The sequence below is a fragment of the Bos grunniens genome, chromosome 2, assembly GCF_055505025.1.
Source record: "Bos grunniens cultivar Pamir isolate PY7600 chromosome 2, Bosgru_T2T1.0, whole genome shotgun sequence".
Classification (NCBI taxonomy): domain Eukaryota; kingdom Metazoa; phylum Chordata; class Mammalia; order Artiodactyla; family Bovidae; genus Bos; species Bos grunniens.
The window spans coordinates 80,347,978-80,369,032 of NC_141166.1; the positions used below are offsets into that span (position 1 = coordinate 80,347,978).

The 21,055-nt window shown below is 34.1% G+C and overlaps 1 protein-coding gene across 1 annotated transcript in view; it reads right to left on the reverse strand.

Annotated features, from left to right (window-relative positions):
• The window catches only part of LRP1B (LDL receptor related protein 1B), a 2,178,569-nt gene that overhangs the window by 304,781 nt on the left and 1,852,733 nt on the right, over positions 1 to 21,055 (reverse strand). The window contains exons 47-52 of the mRNA XM_086368415.1: positions 19,785 to 19,904; positions 12,008 to 12,121; positions 11,615 to 11,764; positions 8,588 to 8,710; positions 6,461 to 6,580; positions 1,298 to 1,426 (exon numbers count right to left, since the gene is read on the reverse strand). Of these exons, the coding sequence (XP_086224541.1) occupies positions 1,298 to 1,426; positions 6,461 to 6,580; positions 8,588 to 8,710; positions 11,615 to 11,764; positions 12,008 to 12,121; positions 19,785 to 19,904 (756 nt within the window). The remainder of the gene's footprint in view (positions 1 to 1,297; positions 1,427 to 6,460; positions 6,581 to 8,587; positions 8,711 to 11,614; positions 11,765 to 12,007; positions 12,122 to 19,784; positions 19,905 to 21,055) is intronic.

Consider the following 21,055-nt stretch of genomic DNA (forward strand, 5'->3'; position numbering starts at 1 on the left):
CAAAGTAAAACTCATTTACTAACCACTATTGTAACTTTGAACTGTGTGACAGCTTATATAACTCAAGTGAATTATGCCAATTCTAATATATGAATTATTCTTTAAAATGCTAAGCAACAGAGACTTATTTGGCATTAATGCTTTCAGGTCACTTGAGTACAATTTGTTATATTTTAACATAATTTAGTTAATAACACCCATGTGGCCCAAAAGTGTTAATATGCCTCCCAGAGTATTAACTTGCTACAATAGCAACAGTATACAAGGACTATATGGATCCTTGAATTGATGCCTAATCCTTTATTATGTAGCCCTCAGTGGCCCCATTGACCTTTACAGACACATATCAATTTGAAGATCAAAGTGATTTATTCTACAATAGTATGAGTTCTGTGCACATTTAAGCCTGCCTCAAAGTCTTCCTTTTCCTTTTCAGCTTTAACTATACCCCATATGCATGCATCCATATATACATATTATTACATTACAGCTTCAAATACAGTTTTAAAGACCTGAAGGTAGGTCATCTGAGAGATGACCAGCAGACTTCATTTTAATAAGCAGAGTCCATAGCACTCTTCCTAATACGTTGCTCTGCTCAACATATCCCCTATGTGGTGACCTTGGGATCTGCATTTAAACATCCAGACCCTTCATTCTCTTGATCACGCAAAGGAATTTATCTAAATTTTTACTACTGAGTAATTCCCTGAAAATTTCTTGAAGTGACCTAGAGTCAGAAACTTAGTAAATTGTCTGGCCTCCAAAGCTGTTCCTCTGATCCCCTAGCTTCATTCAGCTATATCCATACTATTTCTACCTGACCTAAGGGTTAATATCCTATCTGTAGGACTAATAGGTGTTTACTGACCTTCTGGTCAGTAGTTATTTAGGATCACAGCAGCCATTTACAGAGTATCTGTAATGGGCAATCTAAAAGCCTTCAAGGGGAGTACAGGGTCGCGGAAGATACTAAAAAGAAAGTAACAACCCCACCACACAAATATACATAGGGTGGTTACAGTATCGCAGAAATGAAATGAAAAATTTTCACTCATCAAAATGATTTTAAAATGTGTAATCCCACTGTGCATGTTGGAAACACTCTGAACAGTGGTGTGAGGGGTTGCTGAACTACTATGATTGACAACATCCCACCTGATTAAATCCGATACTACCTATGAGTCCAGGGGTTGGGAAAGTGAGAGAAAGGGTGATATGGTGAGTACTACAGAAGTAAGTATCTGAGGATGCTGCAACAGCATTCCTTCATAGACAGCCCCGTGCATGTTCATACCACAGCCTGCTGTGGAGAGTTCATCACTTCCATTTGGACAGTCCCTTTCACCATCACACAGCCAGTGTCGGGGCACACAGGCACGGGAGCCCTGGCAGCTGAACATGTCAGCTGCGCAGGTGATGGTACCTGAAAACCACCAAAAAAAATGCCATTAGGATCACAGCAGGTCCACTGAAAAAAAATATATCATTTATATTTCCAAAAGATGAGAAGAGAAGAAGAAGAATGTCACTGACAAGGAAGAAACTGTAGTTTTGGGAATCACCACGTATTATCCTTCCCCTATGGATAGTTTCCACTCAGAATGCATTCCTTCTCAATGGCAGTGGTGGTTTAGTTGCTAAGTTGTGTCCAACCCATTGCTACACCATGGACTGTAGCTCACCAGGCTCCTCTGTCCATGGAATTCTCCCAGCAAGAATACTGGAATGGGATGCCATTTCCTCTTTCATGGAATCTTCCTGACCCAGGAGTCAAACCTGCTTCTCCTGGGTCTTCTGCATTGGTAGGTGGATTCTTTACCACTATGTTACCTGAGAAGACCATTCCTTCCCAATAGCAAGAATTTCATTTCTTAAAGGTATATGGTAGAAAAATAAAATAAAATAAAAGCTATATGGCAGAAAATAATAATAGTATTTTTTCCATGTAAAATGTAAAAAGCCTAAAAGTGTCATAGAATTTTCAATAAATTGAGATAAAGTTTCAGAAGGACTGAACCGATAAGGATAATAATAATAATAGCATTTTTATCACTTAATATATGCTAAGCACTTAGCATATTAACTTATTTAGTCCTCACAATCACCTACAATGGTAGAACTATTATTAGTTTCACTTCATGTAAAAGGAAACGGAGGCTCTGAGAAGCTGACAGCTTGCAGGAAGTCTCAAGTTGCATAAAGGGTCCTGTGGTGAGCTGGGAGGCCAAAACCTTTTTGATTCCTAAGCACCTTCTCTTAACCAGTAAGGTAATTATTGTTACTCCCCACCTGTGTCATTGAAAAGGATGAATGTCCGCATGTACCCTTTGTTTTACACACTTAATAAACAGAATCTATCTTTTCTTCACTCTGTTGATTCAACATCCTTTTAATTGCATGATGTTTTCAAATGTATTTTTTTTTTAATCAGTTTCCACACAAAAAAATGCTGTTTACTCTACGTTCAAAGGGCCTCAGGGGTTGGCTCTTTGCTTTTCCTTCTATGGGTATAGAATAATCAAATAAAATTAGGAAATGATTCATTCTCTTGATATTTACCTAACCCCAAGTACAGTTGTACATATTGAATGGTTTATTTGTTATGTATATAAAATATATATTGAGTGAATCAGTAACATGTCTCCCAAATCTAACTTCTCTTTAATTTCACTTTCATGTGACCAAATCGAAAAGGTTCAAAAAAATAAGTTGTAAGAATTATTTTAAAAACTACTAGTATCTCCAGGAAGAAAATATGACTGCCTAGATTGGTGAAAGACAGTTGTTTCTAAACATTTAAAGCTACTTCATTTGGATTATCAATTACCATCTTATTTCTCAGTCATAGAGTTGTTATGAGAAGAAACTGCTTTCAATGCAATGTTTTCAATATGGGAAGACAGCAGGGTGACAAATTGAAACCCCCTGCTGATCTTTGCAACATAAACATGCCCATTCCTGATATACATTTAAATTAGGAAGACAGGATGGCAAGTGAATGTTGAAAAGTCCCCCAGGTAATTCAGATTTGCTTATCTGATTGAGGATCAGTGCTAACAGAGTGAGATTTAGTATGATATCTATTACTGGAAGAAATTATAAAGAAAATCTATTAAACAAATGTAGCTTCAATTTAAAAATGAATTTACCTGCTACCTATTATATCTTTAGTGCTTTCTATAATAAAATTCTTTCCTTACAAAGTTATTTTCACATCATTCCTCCTTTTTATCTATTTTTTAAGCTAGTCATAAATACAGTGTCACTTTCAGTATTAGATTCTCAATTAGTGCTTTAATTTCCATAATATTTTTATTATTTAGCTAGAGATGTAAAAAAAAAATTCATTCTTTCTGCTAAGGAAGTTTTGATGCATTTAAAACTCTTTTTCTGCTTTCTTATTATCACTTCAATTTATTTTCAATGTACGTATAATAAATATAGCATTGATTTAAGTGTTGAGAACTTTAATTCTGTATGACTTTGAAGACTAGTGTCTGAGTTTCACTCTAAATTGAGGGGTATGACTAGATAATTACTAAGATATCTAAAACTATAAAATGGCACAAAGCTATTTGCAGCTAATTTTCTGGCTCCCTTGAAAGTGGTTCAACAGATTCTGTGTTAAGAGCATTCCAAAATATCATGGTCAATTAGAAAGAAAATGAGCCAAAGAAAAAACTCATGGCTTCCTTCCATAGTTACATTTTCATCTGGAGACACATTGCCATTCACAGGGAAATGAATCCCGAGGGGGAAGGAAGACAGTAGAAGGAATTCTACCAGATCCACTTTGTGTACCTGTGCTGTGCTATGCTAAGATGCTTCAGTCGTGTTTGACCCTTTTGTGACCCCATGGACTATAGCCCATTAGGTTCCTCTCATTATGGGATTCTCCAGGCTAGAATACTGGAGTGGGTTGCCATTTCCTTCTCCAGGGGATCTTCCTGACCCAGGAATTATACTTGCATCTCTGATGTCTCCTGTACTGGCAGACGGATTCTTTACAACTAGTGCCACCAGGGAAGCCCCTATGTACTTACTCAGATATAATATTTGATTGTTTTTATATCTGTTTTAGTAAGTATTTTAGAAACTATCCAATTTTGTACATATTTTAGAAATATGAATTCTGGTTCTAGTTCTGCAATCACTGATTCACTGAGTGACCTTGGCAAATTTATCAACCTCGGTGAGTTTTTCTTTCTTCATCTATTATATGACAGAGGTTAACTAGACTATGATTTTCAAACTGAATCCTCAAATCCCAAGTCAGAACCACTATATGCTTATGAAGAAAGAATATGTCTACATTAGAATATTTTGAAGTGAGGATTAAGAATCTATTTATTTTAACAACCTCTGAATAGGTGTTTTTGTACACTAAAGGTTGAAAACCACTCAGATAAGTTATTTATAAAGTTCCTTTCCAATTCTAAAATATTAAGTTTATTCATTGACTAATGCTTGGTTTAAAGCAGTAATTTTTATGCAACAACAGCTTGGTAGTATATAAAATGCAGCCTGTGTATATATTTAATAGCCTGGGTGTTTTGATGACAGGTAAACATGTCCATTATCATTAAATCCTTTAAAAAAAAAAAACAAAAAAACTTATCAGGACATTGATAAACACTGACACAACAACACTATTCTGAAAAATAAGGGAGGGAGCAGAAATGAAAGAGAATGGGAATAAATTAAGAACAAAAGAGAATGGGAATAAATTCATTAGATATTAACCATTGGCCATGTCAGATGATCATGATAATTGTATAAGGTAAATGTCTTGTAACCATTTAATAAGAAAGAAATTGGAGGAATAAGGAATAAAATGGACCAGTCCATGATTACACTGCTGGAAAATGCAGATGCAGGAGAATTCAACTCTGTGTCACTTTAGAATCTTTACCAGTTCTAGTATGCTGTGTCCACTTAGAAAGCATAGCAATATCAAGGGAGCCATTTAATGTAGAATTATACAAAGGGTCAAAAGCGAGATAATTTTAGAGACTGAAAATACGCTTAACCTGTTGGAAGTTGGTAGTTAAAATTAAACAAAGAACTCTACTCAATACTCTGCAATGTCCTATGTGGGAAAGAATCTAAAAAAAAAAAAAGAGTGGATATAAGCATATGTATAACCGATTCACTTTGCTGTAAACCTGAAACGAACACAATGTTTTAAATCAACTATACTTCAATTAATGTTTTAATAGAAATATTTAATAGCAAAGAGAAACAAAGGACATAAAATAGATTGGTCAGTCATCAGATTACTGATTTATTTTTGGTTTTAGAGGTCTTTGATAGTAATCTTTCTACATTTATCTTTATCTGTTCCATAACTAAATTGTTTTAGTTTTGTAAATAAAAAGTAGATTTTAGGTGGGTTAATATAGGAAAATAAATTGTCTACTTTCCAAGGATATCTCCAATTTTATGTTACATATAAAGAACTTGATTTTAGTGTGAACATTATTAATCTTATATTCATGTTTCCATGATGGTGACCTAAATAGAGGCCACAAATCCCGAAAATTTTAAAAACGTGTTAAGTACACTTTACTTCATAATTAAGCCTTATTCTGACTCAGGTCCTTATCACTGTAAAATGAGGGTGGTAATAGTTATGAAATAGGATATAATAGGCAAAGAATATAAAGCTATAGGTACAAACACACATGTGGAAACAGATCAGAAAGATAGAAAAACAGACATATGAATAATTTAGTAGAAGGCCTGGTCAATTATAATAAATTTATAAAGGTTAGGTTGCTTCCTTTTTCTACTTCTTAAGAAATTCATTTATTCATTTATTTTAAATTGTTTGTTAAATATCTGTGATTAATCAAAAGAAATCACACGACTTTGTAGAAAATATAGTTGATGGATAGTAAACATGGACATTTGACGGTATAACTTTGATCATATATAGCTGAATTTTAAAGTACATTTTAAAATCACATACAATAGCCTGTTTCCTTACTTTCCATTTAAAACAATTCAGCAATAGTGATTACTATAATACACATACACACAGCCTGTGTGGCTTATGACAATATAAGCAAGTATAATAAACTTGGAGGGGAACTTAGCAATACTTATCAAAAACAATGAAAAAGTTTTCAGTCATTTTATCCATGTAATCCCAATCATAGTGATTTATTTGGAAGAAGTCACTGAAGACTAGAAATACAATCATGTGTCGATATTCAGGAAAAAATCCTAAAACCATAATGGTAATTGTATATATATATATATATATATATATGAAATATAGATTAATAAGTTGTTATAAAAATAATGAAAACCGTTACATTGAAATGTATATACATATAAACTTCATATTAAGTTTAACAGAGTAGAAAAGAAAGTTCTCTGCATATTCTAAAATGACAGAGCTTATGTATTATACTCCTAAGAATTGGATAAGAACACAAAGGAGACAACTCACCACAAATGCTATCACTTTCATCTAATCCATCTTCACAATCATCCTCTCCATCACAAATCCAGTGTTTAGATATACATTTTTCTGTGGAACATGCAAATTGGTTCCAAGAACAAGAGGCATCTAAAAAATACACAAGAAGGTTTGTTTCAGGTGCAAAAGAAAAAATGAATCTTTAGAGACGGTCTTAGGAAAGATCTGATAGTGAGGAAAGTCTTCTTTAGACTTCACTAAAACCAGTCATCCCAAATAAAAGAAGCCACTTTCCTCTTTTCTATGCTGCTGCTGCTAAATCGCTTCAGTTGTGTCCGACTCTGTGCGACCCCATAGACGGCAGCCCACCAGGCTCCCCCATCCCTGGGATCCTCCAGGCAAGAACACTGGAGTGGGTTGCCATTTCCTTCTCCGATGCATGAAAGTGAAAAGTGAAAGTGAAGTCGCTCAGTCCTGTCTGACTCTTAGCGACCCGGTGGACTGCAGCCTTCCAGGCTCCTCTGTCCATGGGATTTTCCAGGCAAGAGTACTGGAGTGGGGTGCTATTGCCTTCTCCATGACAGTACAATAAAATTTTGACAATGGCTTGCATATTCCCTCTGAGTTATCCAGGTCATACAACATTGTTTCTTCAACATAATCTCATAGGGTATGACTCCAAGTTAGTCAATATGCTAGTCACTCTTCCTAAATGTATTCCTGTTTTTTTCTAACATGTAGGGTACAAAAAAAAAAAAGAAAAAAGAGTCCAGGTGTGGTATTCTTCTAACTTTTAGTCTGTTATTGAACAGTTGGAGAAAAAAAAAATTACATCCTAGGCAATGTCACAAATATGGTGAACTCACCACCATACACATTTGTTTTTAAAAGTGATGTGACTCAGGGGGTTTTAGCTCTATGATAAGCTGTCAGTTTTCTATCTGTACATACTTAACATACTATACATACTTAAAACTTTGATGTTTTTGTTTCTCTCCCTTGGGAACACTTAAGTCTGACTAATAACATACAGATTCATTGGCATGGTGGCTGGTATTTTATTATGAAATTATACATTTATGATAATATACTTAATTTATTTACAAAGTTTGTGACTGCTCTCCTTCCTTTATCCTCAGTTCATTTATCACCAGCAAACACCCAAGAATAAAATTCTACTGAATTAGTACATTAAAATATAAATGACTATAAAATAAAATTTGATGTTTATCTTATAAACTTATTTAAAACTTTGCATTTTTATTTAAAATATTTACATACATGAGCTGTGAAAAGAGAGACATTCAGAAAAGCCGAAACCAGAAAAAATATTAAAGAAGATACAAATGTATAATGGCTTCTGTTCCAGAAATCATGAATCTATATAAACTATTTAAAGTTCTCCATTAATCTTGTTCAAAATCTGGCTCTAATATAATCAAACAAAATGCACTTTCACATTTTGTGATGATATTTACTTTTATGGGAATTTGACTTTTCTTAGACAACCATTTTTAATCCTTGTCTGTTCACCCTGGTGTATGTTATTTGAGCTAAATGAAAATAGAGAATTATATGCTTTTAAAAAAATTGGCCTGGATATCATAAATCTCATAAATTAACAAAAAAAATTTAAATATTTTCATACCTTGCCAAGTGAAATGAAATGTACACAAACAGAAATTAGGAGTTGGATGGGGAGAGATTTTTTTAATAAATGCAAGTTTTAGTATACTATTTAAACCTATACATGTAATGAATGGAAACATTTAGGATAATAATAGTCAATAACAGGTAGGAAGAATATAATGGGTTGTGTGAATTAAATCCTTATTTTTCACAGCAGAAGGTAAATATATTAGCATCTAAAGCAAATAAGTCAGGAAATTAAGGTATAAATATATCATTTAGATTGATGGAGGTATCCACTAGCAAAAACAGAAAAGTTAAAAGAAAAGGTTTGATGGGAGATTATTATTCTCCATTATAAATTTTTTCTGTTCTGTTTTAATTTTTACCATTTGTGTTATTTCATAAAAATAAAAATTGATGTTAAAACTGTTTAGCAATATTTTGTGTAAAATTCCTATGTAAGGTAACATCAGTATATAAATGATAATATGGTTTATAAAAGTAAAGGAAGATATAATGTCTCACCACAGTGGAATTCATCAAGTCCATCCTCACAATCTTTCTGACCATCACATACCCAGGTATTCAAAATGCATCTTCCACTAGGACAACCAAAATAATTTTCTTCACACTTGTGTTTGTTTTGAACTGTGATAAAATATAGAATGCAGTGTCAAATAAATTACAGTCAAGTAAATAAATTAAATGTCAAATAAATAAATCTTTAGATATCAAAACAGTAATATTCCTTGAACTGGAAGAGATAAATAACAAGAAAACTTAAATAAAAAAGAGCTGAGATGTTCTTTTTTTTTTTTTTTGCTTTCTTAAGTGTTTAATAGGAACAACTTTTAGTTGACAATAAATTTTATATTGACATTTTCATATCAGGAGAATATTTATTTATTTATTTTTTCAGATAAAACATTTTATTTTTTAATTAATTTTTAATTTTATTTTATTTTTAAACTTTACATAATTGTATTAGTTTTGCCAAATATCAAAATGAATCCGCCACAGGTATACATGTGTTCTCCATCCTGAACCCTCCTCCCTCCTCCCTTCCCATACCATCCCTCTGGATCGTCCCAGTGCACTAGCCCCAAGCATCCAGTATCGTGCATCGAACCTGGACTGGCAACTCGTTTCTTACATGATATTTTACATGTTTCAATGTCATTAAGAATGTCCAGGTCATGAAAACCAAGGAGAAATTAAGAATATGGAACAGAGGAAATCAGGGAGACATGATAACAAATCCCATCTAGAATTGGATCCTGGATCAGAAGAAGGATATTAATGGAGCAAGTGTTTAAATACAAATAATGTAGAGTTAACAAAAGTAAAATAAAACAATTGAGATGACTATAAAATAAGTAAACCTAAGGCCAAAGTATCATTTTATGTGGAAAATATTTTAATTCCATACTCAGAAAAAATTAATTACAAAATTATTAGTAGGTTTTTGCTGAGCAAGTATAAACTTTATGTTCAACAGTTGAAGAGTACATATGCTTTGACAAGATTTATATAAGCGTACTCTATTTTAGCTTCTCCCTGGTGGTCTAGTGGTTAGGATTTGGTGCTCTCACCATCAGGGCCCTGATTTGATTCTGGTCAGGGAAGTCTTTCCTCTTCTTGTGCCCCTGCTCCCTACCAACTTCCCAGGACTGACCATATCACCTTTTGGGGCTTCCCTGATGGTTCAAATACCAAAGAATCTACTTGCAATGCAGGAGACCTGGGTTCAATCCCTGGGTTGAAAAGTTACCCTGGAAAAGGGAATGGCAACCCATTCTAGTATTCTTGCCTGGAGAATTCCATGGACAGAGGAGTCTGGTGGGCTACAGTCCATGGGATTGCAAAGAGTTAGACAAGACCAAGAGACTAACACTTTCACTTTCTATTTTAAGGAAGAAAAACAAGTTGCAATAGAATCTTTGAAATTGTTCTACCTTAAAAATTATCATGAGACTAAAAAGTATTTGTATATAAAATTATTCTGTATATTATATATTTTTCAGACTATGGGGTATTGTATTATTATGACCTCCAAAAGCACATACAAAATACTAGATTTTTCTCTTTACTGGATATCATTGGTCTCCTTGTACGTTCAGGTTTACATAATTTTAGAGTGACTGACTCACTATTAGAGTATACTTGTTAATATTAGTACAGTAATGCATGACTATTTTAAGATACAAAAATTACCTCCATTTTATTTTTTTAACACCAACTTTGTAGATCTAATTAAAGATGAAAAATCACTTTTGAGAGAGTCCCCTGATGGCTCAGATTAGATAAAGAATCTGCCTGCAATGTGGGAGACCCAAGTTCGATCCCTGGGTTGGCAAGATCCCCTAGAGAAGGGAAGGCTACCCACTGCAGTATTCTTGCCTGGAGGATCCCATGAACAGAGGAGCCTGGTGGCTACAGTCTATGGGGTTGCAAACAGTCGGGCACGACTTAGCAACTAACACACACACACATACATAATGAAGAATAAAATTTTATTTAAAATTGTAGAGGATTTGCAGTGAGCTGCAGTTCAGTGCCTCCCGTGAAGTTCTCTAGTTCCTCCTAGGACATAGCAAGTCTTCAAACCCAGAAGGAACATCACAGAGTGTTACACACTGATGACCATGGGAGGAGAAAGGGATCTGTCATTGCCCAATTAATTGATAGATTATGTACTATTAAGAATATCAATTCTTTATAGTAGACTGTGTGTGTGCACTTGTGGATAACAAACAAATATGTGTGTGGAATACCTATGAATATCATATCTTAAAATATTTCAAAAAATATTACACATCAACAAAATGTGGGAAAAGTGAGTGTAGCAGCAGGGGTAGGAGAAGGAAATAGCAGGATGAGAAGACATGTAGTAGAATCCTACAAGCATATCTACTTTCAGTTAGTAATTTACCATCTGTCTTTCTGATACTATTATATATTTTTAAAATTTGTTTCCTCAAATAGTTGGAAAGAAACAAGTTCATAAGCTTCTCATGGAAGGCAATTTCCTAAGACTGCATATGACACTGCTTGTATAGGTAAAGATGGCTAATAGATACCAGTATACCAGCCTGACCTTTATTCAGTAATGATAACTGTTACCCATATTACTATGCTGAAAGATTATATTGCTGCACCAATAGCCTAGTATGACAATACAAGCATAATACAAGTAAAGCGGGTAGTGAGAAACAGTCTCCCTCTTTTAGTCTATTGATAGTTTCTCTCAGTATATACTGCTTCTATGAAAGCTTTATAAATTACACGTTTTAAAATGTTATCACCAATGTTAAAAGGATTAACAAAGAAATGAACTTGAAAAAGGAAACTGATCCAAATATAGAACAGATTTCTTGAGTATCATTCCATAAAAGTATAAAGTGGTATGTTTAGAACTGGATGATCATTTTTAATTTAGTCTGCAACATTTGTTTTCATCTTAACCACTGAATATCAAGAATGAAATTTAGTAAGTTTGTGCTATACAACATATATCTTCAAGGCAAAGACTGTTGTTCTTTCTAGAATTACCTGGGCATTTTAATTCATCTGAGTAGTCTCCACAGTCATTAGACCCATCGCATATCCAGGCTGGCAGAACACACAGCGAGGTAGAATTGCATCTTATGAACCCTGTGGTTTTCACTCCAAGTTTATAGAAATATGTACAGTCTGTATTATCTATAAGGAGGTAAACAGAAAAATGAGAAACACCTCATCTGCAAAGATTATGAGCCTTTTATGTAGGTCACAGAAACAAGAAATGCTAACCTCATTTGAAGAAGTAAATATGCAATTATCCTACACCACAGGGGTTAATTGCATATCAATTCTGGACAAGGTTCAGTGAGGAGTTGGACACTGTTCAGTGAAATGTCAAAGGTGCACAGGCATGCACAAACAAAAGGTAATGGAATATCTTACTGCAGTTCTTTTCATCTGAAGCATCTGCACAGTCTATGTTCTGGTTGCATCGTGCTGATCTCGGGATGCACATCCCATCTGTACAGCGGAACTCAACAGCAGCACAGGTTGAAACTAGAAAAATAGATAAATAAGTAAATGGATAGGTAAACTAGATAATGATTTCTTGCTTTTAACGTTTTGAGTGTTTTAATTCTTATATTTTGTTTGGTTTTGCTTTTCAAACTCTGGGCAGTTGAACTCGACCCATGACTCCCAATCCCAAGCTTCGGTTAGATGCCTCAGATATTCTCCCCTGTCACACAGTTCTTCCCTATGTTGTGATACTTATGATACTGCATTGCAATTTCCTGCTTGGATATCTTTCCCCCCATTAAATTGTAAGCTCCATGAAAGCAGAGGCCTGTGCCTTATTCTACCTGATTATTCCATTTCAAAACTAAGCTAACAAACAAACAAAAAATAAATAAATAAATGCTGATGAAATGCTCTTTCTTTTCAGCTTCAAAAGTACAAGGTTATGACTCTAAGCAAATGCCTGAGTGTATACAGAGAAATCCTAACTTGTTTGCTAAGAAATGGAATGTTTCCTACTATGATAAAAAGAGATGGACAGAGAGAGACTGAGGAGGAAATCACTGAGTGTTTTCTTTATTACTCAAAGATGAAATAGTTTAGCACTGCTAGAAAGTCATCATACTATGTTATCTTCCTTTATATGCCACATCACTAACATTTGGTATAGGAAATACGGATGCCTCACGCCAAGGAACATATAAATGTGGTATGACTTGTTTCTGTTATTGGAAAGTAAGGCTTTCCAATTCCCTGCTATGCTTAGATGAAAATCAGTTTTGATATGCTACCATCATTATATATCCTTTGTACAGAATTGCTTATTCTTAATCATATATTCCTTTCTACTTTGCTTACACATTCATTACCATATAATGTTTTCCAGCAATATGTTGTGAACAGGTGCATGGCTTGCTTTATGTGTTAGATTAACTTAGGTGAGAATTTTATCCCAAATTCAAATTTCCACAGGTTGATTATGTTAATGAACAACCTGAAGGGCACTTTGATTATGCCATTTTCACTAGTGTTGATACTCTAAAGAGCCTATTTAATTATAAATATAAATTATATCAATTGTAAATGGTTAAAATGCTATCTTAAAATATGCAAATTTTACTCAAGGGTATGTATGTCATTTGTATTTCAAAATGCACTGCTCTTATATTTAATTGTATCTTGCAATTATATCCTTATTTACGTTTAAATGATGATTAGAATAAATGTTTTATTTACAATTTGCAATTATAATTGCTTCACTGTTTTCTTCATTAAAAATAACATCTTATCATGTGAAAAGATAATGCCATTATAAGTTGAGATAAACACACTGTTTCAAAGAGGAAAAATAGATATTTTTCTTTTATGCTAAATAAACCATATTCTTTTCTATTGCTTTTCAGTACAATATTTTTCTATAGAAATAGTTAATGAAATACATAATTTAGAAAATAATCATGATGAGTATATACATTTTGCTTCTGACTTTGCTGTCTTTCAGCAGTCTCCTATTAAGAGGTTGTGTTCCAAAAAATTCCTTATAAACACTATATTTCAGAATTTATTTCTCTGTGAAACAATATTCTGGATAGTGGTAATATTCCTAATCAAGTTTACAAAGATTTATTGCACAATGCACTTTAAATTTTATCTATACTTGCAGTTAGAGTTTGGGATGCTAGAAATCTTAATGCTGATATACTGGGACAATCACAGTCCATTCCACCATCTCCATCTCCCTCCAAACTTCCACAGATAATCTGTGTACATTTCATGGAATCCACCTGAGTGGATATTGGTGGCAGATAGAGAGAAGAGGGCAAGTCATGACTCCATGAATAGGGCGATGGCATTTCAGACAGTTAAGAGGACTGGAGTTTCAGGGATTTCACGGTAATGGAGTTTCAAAAGTAGTGTTGGGTGCTCTCAGGTGGAAGTGAGTGTAAAGAATGGCTAATGAAATGAGTGGAAACATGGAGCAATTAGAACATGGGTCTTGGATAGAATTCTGGGAAGAGGAAAAAATAAACAGAGGGACTCTGATCTAACTAGATGAAAAGAAACCATATCTTTAAAGTTGAGAAGAGTGGTTAGAAAATGGTATTTAAGAGAAAGGTAGGGGAAAAATGAAGTGTTGGGGGGGGGATGTCAGGAGAACTGGAGAAAGGATGAAATACTTTTTCTCCCATTTTTGCAATGAAAAATAGGGCTAATGAATCTTGGTGGGAAGGGCTAGGAGAGCATATTTGAGTGTGTGAGATGTGCAAATAGGAACCAGTTGTGTCTTCACTCCTCATCTTATCTCCATAGATTCCATGACTTGATTTAGAGTTTGGGAACAGCCAGAGGATTATGTAGGGTGATAAGTGATATTGGAATTGCGAATATTAAGTATTACACAATTCCATAAACAGCAGGAGCAAGGTGGTTGTGGGGATCAACATCTCCAGCACTTGTAGACAAGAAAGGAGAGTTGTAAAACAGGAGAAATCCATGGTAATAGAGAAAACATCACTTAATTAGTAAGCAAAATCTTCTTGTGCCAAAACCTCTTCCTTTCTATTCCCTCTGTCATATTCCCTTCTATGTTGTTTTGGTCAATCAAATACTGAAATTTGTTTCATCCTAGGGTGAGTTTGAGGGAAAAAGATAATGGGATCTTTAATTTGTCAAGTGAATATGACAAGTTTCTGACAACTTTTTTCCAGGCTAAAAGTCCTGGAGAAAAAGAGAAGAGAAAATAATGTAGTCCAAATAAAGGTAAACTGAGTGAGAAATACTATAATTTTTCCTCTAGATGTGCCAAAAAAAAAATAATAAAGCCTACAAATTGTGAGTGACACCAGGAATAGCAATGAGACACTATGAAGGAAGATCTGACGAACACTGGATCAAAAGTAGTAGCAAGAGAGAAATTAGAAGAATACACTTTCTTTCCTTTATATACTTTCTTAATTCTCCTAATTAATCCACTTCCTTCGCTCCATGTTAGTTAAAATCTTTAATTTGATAGCAAAGATATAAAATTGATCAGTCTTTCCCTGGTTCTTAGGATGATTCTTATAACTAAGCTAACTCACTGTTTTTCCAACTCCCTTACCCAACCTGTAGCAAAGGGGAAACTGACAAGGAAAAAATATATTAAATGCACTGCCACATCTCTTCTGTTTACTTTCGAACCACATCTTTTATTTCTTATACTGCTTAGGTTCCAAGGGTATGTGAACCCAGAAAGAATGATTTCTCCTCCAGGTAGGCTTATCCTTTTCCTTAGCTTGTTGTTTGTGGAATCTTCAAAGTTTTACTATGAATTTGGGGAAAACAGAAAAAAAACACCAGCTTCCTCTCCTCTAGGTTGCCTTAGAAGTGCTTATTTCTCCAGTCCACCTAAAGGTGTTCAGGTGGCCCAAGGAAGTTCTTTTCAGAGGGAATATATTCCTCTTAACAGGAAGCGAAGGAGGGATATGATGCAATCTCCATAAATCTATTCACTCAAACAGAAGAAGAATGAAGAATAACAAACTTTCTGAACAACTCCTCAGATCCCCACCAGACAGCTTGATGTCTAAAGCTCTCAGTTATGAAATGAATTTTACAAAGAGTCAGTAATAAAAGATTGATGAGGATTTGGGTTTTCACTTTGCTTCCAAAGACAAGAAATAAAAAATAATTCCTTACAATATTTCCACAAATAGATTATTTGACTATATGCCATTAAAAAGTGTTAATTGCTATTAACATCTAAATTAAACAAACAGAACTGTAATAGTAGTTCAGATGATTCTACCATAACTTTTCTCCAAAGCCTATTAAAATCTCTCTATATTTACTGATATTTTATTGTACCACTTAAATTTTGTTATTTTTTACTTTATTTACATTAAACAGTAACATGATTTGTGTGTGTGTTCATATATACATACAACAAAGCACTGTGTCCCCAAGTGGCAATGATTATAGAAAAAGGGAGTGACTAGAGAAATAATTCTTTTTTCATTCTTTCTAAGACTATTTATGTTCCTTTTCCTTCATGACCTTTTACATGCTCTAAGTGTCCATGTGTTTGATGGACATACATCTGAATTAATGCTTTATAAGAAACTGGCTTATAGAAAAAGTACCCAAGTTAGTATTTTCCCTATGGCATGAAAGAATACCATGAGAACAATCTTAATATGAGAGGAAAATCAAATCTAAAAGATGAAAATATAATAAGTAAGCTTTCATCTAAAAAGCTACCCATTTGTTTATCCTACAGAAGCTAGACCATTTACTTAAATTTGTTAACTTATAGTATGTAACACAGCATCTCCTTGAGCATGTGTAGTTTCAAATGTGCTACATTATATAGGAAGAAGTTCAAGGCATACAATTTTGTTGTTATTGCTTCACAAGATATCCAATTGTCATGATCACTACACTATTATTATCACAAAATAAAAGTTTTGACAAAAACTTGAATCTCAAATATGGTAGTTCTGTCTACAAGTATATGGCGGAGATAGTTATAACACAGAAACTACGAGTTTAGATTAAAAAGGGGGAAATAAAATTTTGAATTATTTATATTGTTATTCAGCTGATACTGATATCATTAAGCAAAATGAAACCTATCTATACTTTTAGAAGACTTATGGTTTCAACCAGCCACATAAGAGTTTAATAAACACCCACCATGTACTGGGTATTATATTTCATAAACCCAAATGCACTAATTTGCTTACTGTTTTTAAAAGAAACTATTTTCCAAGAAAATCCACAGTAACTTATTAAATTTACATGACTTCTTTTGCCATGGAAATTTATATTGAAATCTACTCTCTGTATCTATTATTCAGTTCCTTCATATTCTAGATTTATCTTTTAATTTTTATCCCAGCTTACTATTTTCATGATAGTCTTTCCACCTTGCATAATAACTAATAGAACATATCTGTTTTGGGGGTTTCTTTCTACTTTCCTGTTCTTTCTTCCAAATGCTTTTCTGTTTCTCTCCATTAACTACCAATGTCTTATTACAATTTATCAATTTTAGTCTTTTATAGATAATACAAAACCACAGTTAACTTTCAAATGTTCTTGGCTCTTTCTAAACTACATCAACTTCGATGGTAAGCTTCTCAAGCGTTTGGCCAAGATCATATACTCTAAGACAACAGAGTAACTTCTCAATCCTTTATCAGCTACAAAATAATTTGTACACATTCTATCTTCTTCCTTAACATTTTATAGTTTTCTCATTACAACTGTACTTCATACATCTTTTCTCTACCACCAACCTTTTTAAAAAATAATCTGAATTCACTGTCTTTTCTCTTTCACCATTCATATTTGTCTCAATCCAGTGCAATCTGGTATTTCCTTCCCATTCCACTGAACTGACTCTTGAAGGTAACCAAGAAATTATTATCTATTTGCCAAGTATAGTGGACTTTCCAGTCTATGCCTGCCCTCTTGCCTTCTCTGTAACACTAACTTATCCTCCTTTCTTTAAAAAAAATAATTTCTTATGAAGCTCATTTTATTACTCTTGTGGTATATGTTTCATTTCTTTATTAGTATCTTCAATTTTAATTTCAATAGGTCATTTTGATGCCTTCTCATAAAACAACTTCTATTTCATACCTCCTTTGAGTTCTCTCTCTTTAAGAAATCCAAGATCAGTTCTTCTGATCTAAACCTACTATCTGAGCTCCATATCTCTGCTTATATATATAACCTTTGAACAGTTCCATTTGAATGTCTATAGGTACCCCAACGTCAGAATGTGGACCATTCTTACTATCTTATCCCTGTTTCACACAACAAAGGGCACGCAAAAATAAATTTAAAAATTAATGAAAACAAATAATATTTTAAAAGCTGGCAACACACACACACACACGTGCCAATATGCTTCAATCATGTCCAACCCTTTGCATGGACTATAGCCCACCACGTTCCTCTGTCCATGGGATTCTTCAGACAAAAATACGGGAGTGGTTTGCCATGCCCTCCTCCAAGGGCTTTTCCCAACCCAGAGATTGAACTCGAGTCTCTTATGTCTCCTGCATTGGCAAGTGGTTTCTTTACCACTAGCACCACCTGGGAACATCCCCTCTCGCCCCCACCAACACATGCTTATCTTCTATTACCATGTTTCTTACCCCAAAATACCTGTTATGCTACCACTTAAAATTCTGTTATATCTGTCTTTCTCCTCTTTATTCCTAGCTTTCACTGCTGTAACAGCCTTCTATTTTGTCCTTCTGTTCTCAGTATTATAGTTTTAATTCTAAAAATCAGTTTTTTTCCTCTTTTTTTTTCCTTTCTGGTGACTACAAGATAAAGTTCATGTTCTATAACACGACACCAGAAAACACCATCATATCCCAGTTCCTTCTAAGTCAATTCATTTTTGTTGACACTCCCCAATATGCAATCTGGCTCTAATCATCAAATTACTTTCACTTTTCAATATTGGTCCCTCCACTTGGAATTCTCTTGTTTTGAAACCATTCCACTGTTTTAGACTTTGACATTAGTCTATGAAGCCTTTCAGATTACCTCCAAGTTAAAAAAAAAAATTCTTAATAGTGCAATCATGGCACCTCATATGCATCTTTACCTATTTAAATGACTATCGTAGAGTTTGATCTAAATTGAGGGCACACACAGAACTTACAAATTTTATGTCTCTATTCTTAAAGAATTTCACCCAATAAAGTATTTTCAATAAATGGAAAAATTTTTAATGGGAAATTGGTTTGGAAAGATCTGTTGATTCCAGATTTTAGGATACCATAAATGTCAGACTAAAAACTTGTCACTTATTCTGCAAACATTGGGATTCTTTACCTGAGGAGTAATTAAAAAAAAAAAAAAACTAAATCTTTACATAGCATTTACTATATGCCAAGTTCTGTTCTAATACTGATACACTTATTTAACTATTGTCTCTTTTCTTATAATTTGGAAAACTGAGGCACCAGTTGGTTAAGTACCTTATCCAAAGTTTCACAGTTAGTGATAGGGCTGGGGTTCTATTCCAGGTAGTGTGGCTGCTGATGTGTTCCATGGTAAAATTTTAAATTTAACATGGTAAAATGTTAAATTGTGTTAGCATGACTAAACATTCAATTGATTGGAAAGAGTAGCAATCGTTCCAATTGACTTCCAAAAGGAGACCAAATAAAAGGCTGTTAAGCTTACTCTGTTAAGCTAGGCTCAAAATAGGCTGAAAGGGAATATATTTCAAAGAATTGGAAGATTTGCTGATGATTGGGCATGTGGTTAATAAAGCATGGTGGAAGGAGGAATAAAGAAGAATACCAAGGTTTCCTTTCCAATAAGTAGGAAAATGAAGAGATCACATGTAGGAGCTAGGATTAAGGAATGAAGGGGAACATTTTGGAGCAATAAATTCAATATTATACTTTCTGGTAGAAATGTCCCAAATAGGGAGGTTGAACTGAAAAGGTGAAAAAGAATCTTGAAGTGAGCAAAGAAAGAAATAGAAACCAGAGACAGAAAAATAGTCATCAATTTTCAATTGACTCTAATAACTCTCTTCAACAGCATTGACCAAAGCATGGTCCGTAGATGCTAGTCAGGGTTATATATCAAAAAGGTGAAAGTCCAGAACTCTCAGGAATACACTGTAGAAGAGTTTGGGGAACACTTAGCATGATAATATTCCTAGGCTGATGTGACATGTGTTTACCTTTACAGTCTAATTCATCAGAGTTGTCTCCACAATCATTTTCACCATCACATAACTTGCTGTGAGGAACACAACGGCGATTGTAGCAGGGCTTGAAACCTCTTCGACAACTTCTGTTTTCTTACATGGAAAAGTGAAAACACATACTTGGAGGGCTTATAGAAATATTTTTACAAAAAGAAGATTACAGGTAAGATCTCATTCACAATAACCGGATTGTGGATCTAAAGAACAGATGCTGTGTGGCATTCAAGTTCTGGATTAGAATATCTATGAAAAAACTCTCTTTGACTATTTTAACTTCAATGATTCACACTTGGAGGTCTCGCCAAATTATACCCACTTTATTGCTTCTAGGATTTCTGTCAGGTAGGACAGAAATAAACTTGTGTCACATATTCAATGAATCTCTACCTCAAAAGTAATAAAGGCACTCCAACACCTATCCCCTATCTCCTTTGCACCCCACAAGTATTTTAAATCAAGAAAAAGAAGTGTCAAACAAAACATTTATTCCTGAATCAGTGAATTCAAGAGTCACCTATTTATCCATAAATTTCTCTTAAAAATCATCTTAAAGGATCTATTAGAATTTTCAAAGCAGAAGAATAATTGCCTTCTGAAATCTGTTTACCTTAATCAGAATCTCCTGACATTTTCTGATTTGGGGCAGAAGGTACCACTCACAATAATAATAGCTGCCATTTACTGAAAGCTTCTTTTGTGCAAGGCTCTGTATTGAGCATATGTAAATACACATACGTTTATTTAATGTTCCCAACCACCATTCCAGCTAGGTGCTTTGTAGTGTGCTGTGTTGTGCTTAGGTGCTCAGTCATGTCTGACTCTGCAACCCCATGGAATGTAGCCCTCCACGCTCCTCTGTCCATGTAGATTCTCCACATAAGAATACTGGAGTGGGTTGCCAAGCCTTCTGCCAGGGGATCTTCCTGACCCAGGGATCAAACCCAGGTCTCCCACATTGCAGGCGGAATCTTTACCAACTGAGCCACCAGGGAAGATTTGTAGTGAGAAACTGAAATATAAGAAAAGTAATGGCCTTTCCTCATACTAGTCACAAACTAATAGATTTGGGAACAAACATTTAAACTCAAATGTGATTCTAAAATCTGGAATCTATGTCTGAAATTGTCAAACTATAGTCCACAGGCCAAATGCAGCATGTGAACCTGATTTTATCTGGCTCTGGAACTAATAATGATTTTTACATTTGTAAAAGATTGTTTAAAACACTAGAATATGTGACAAAA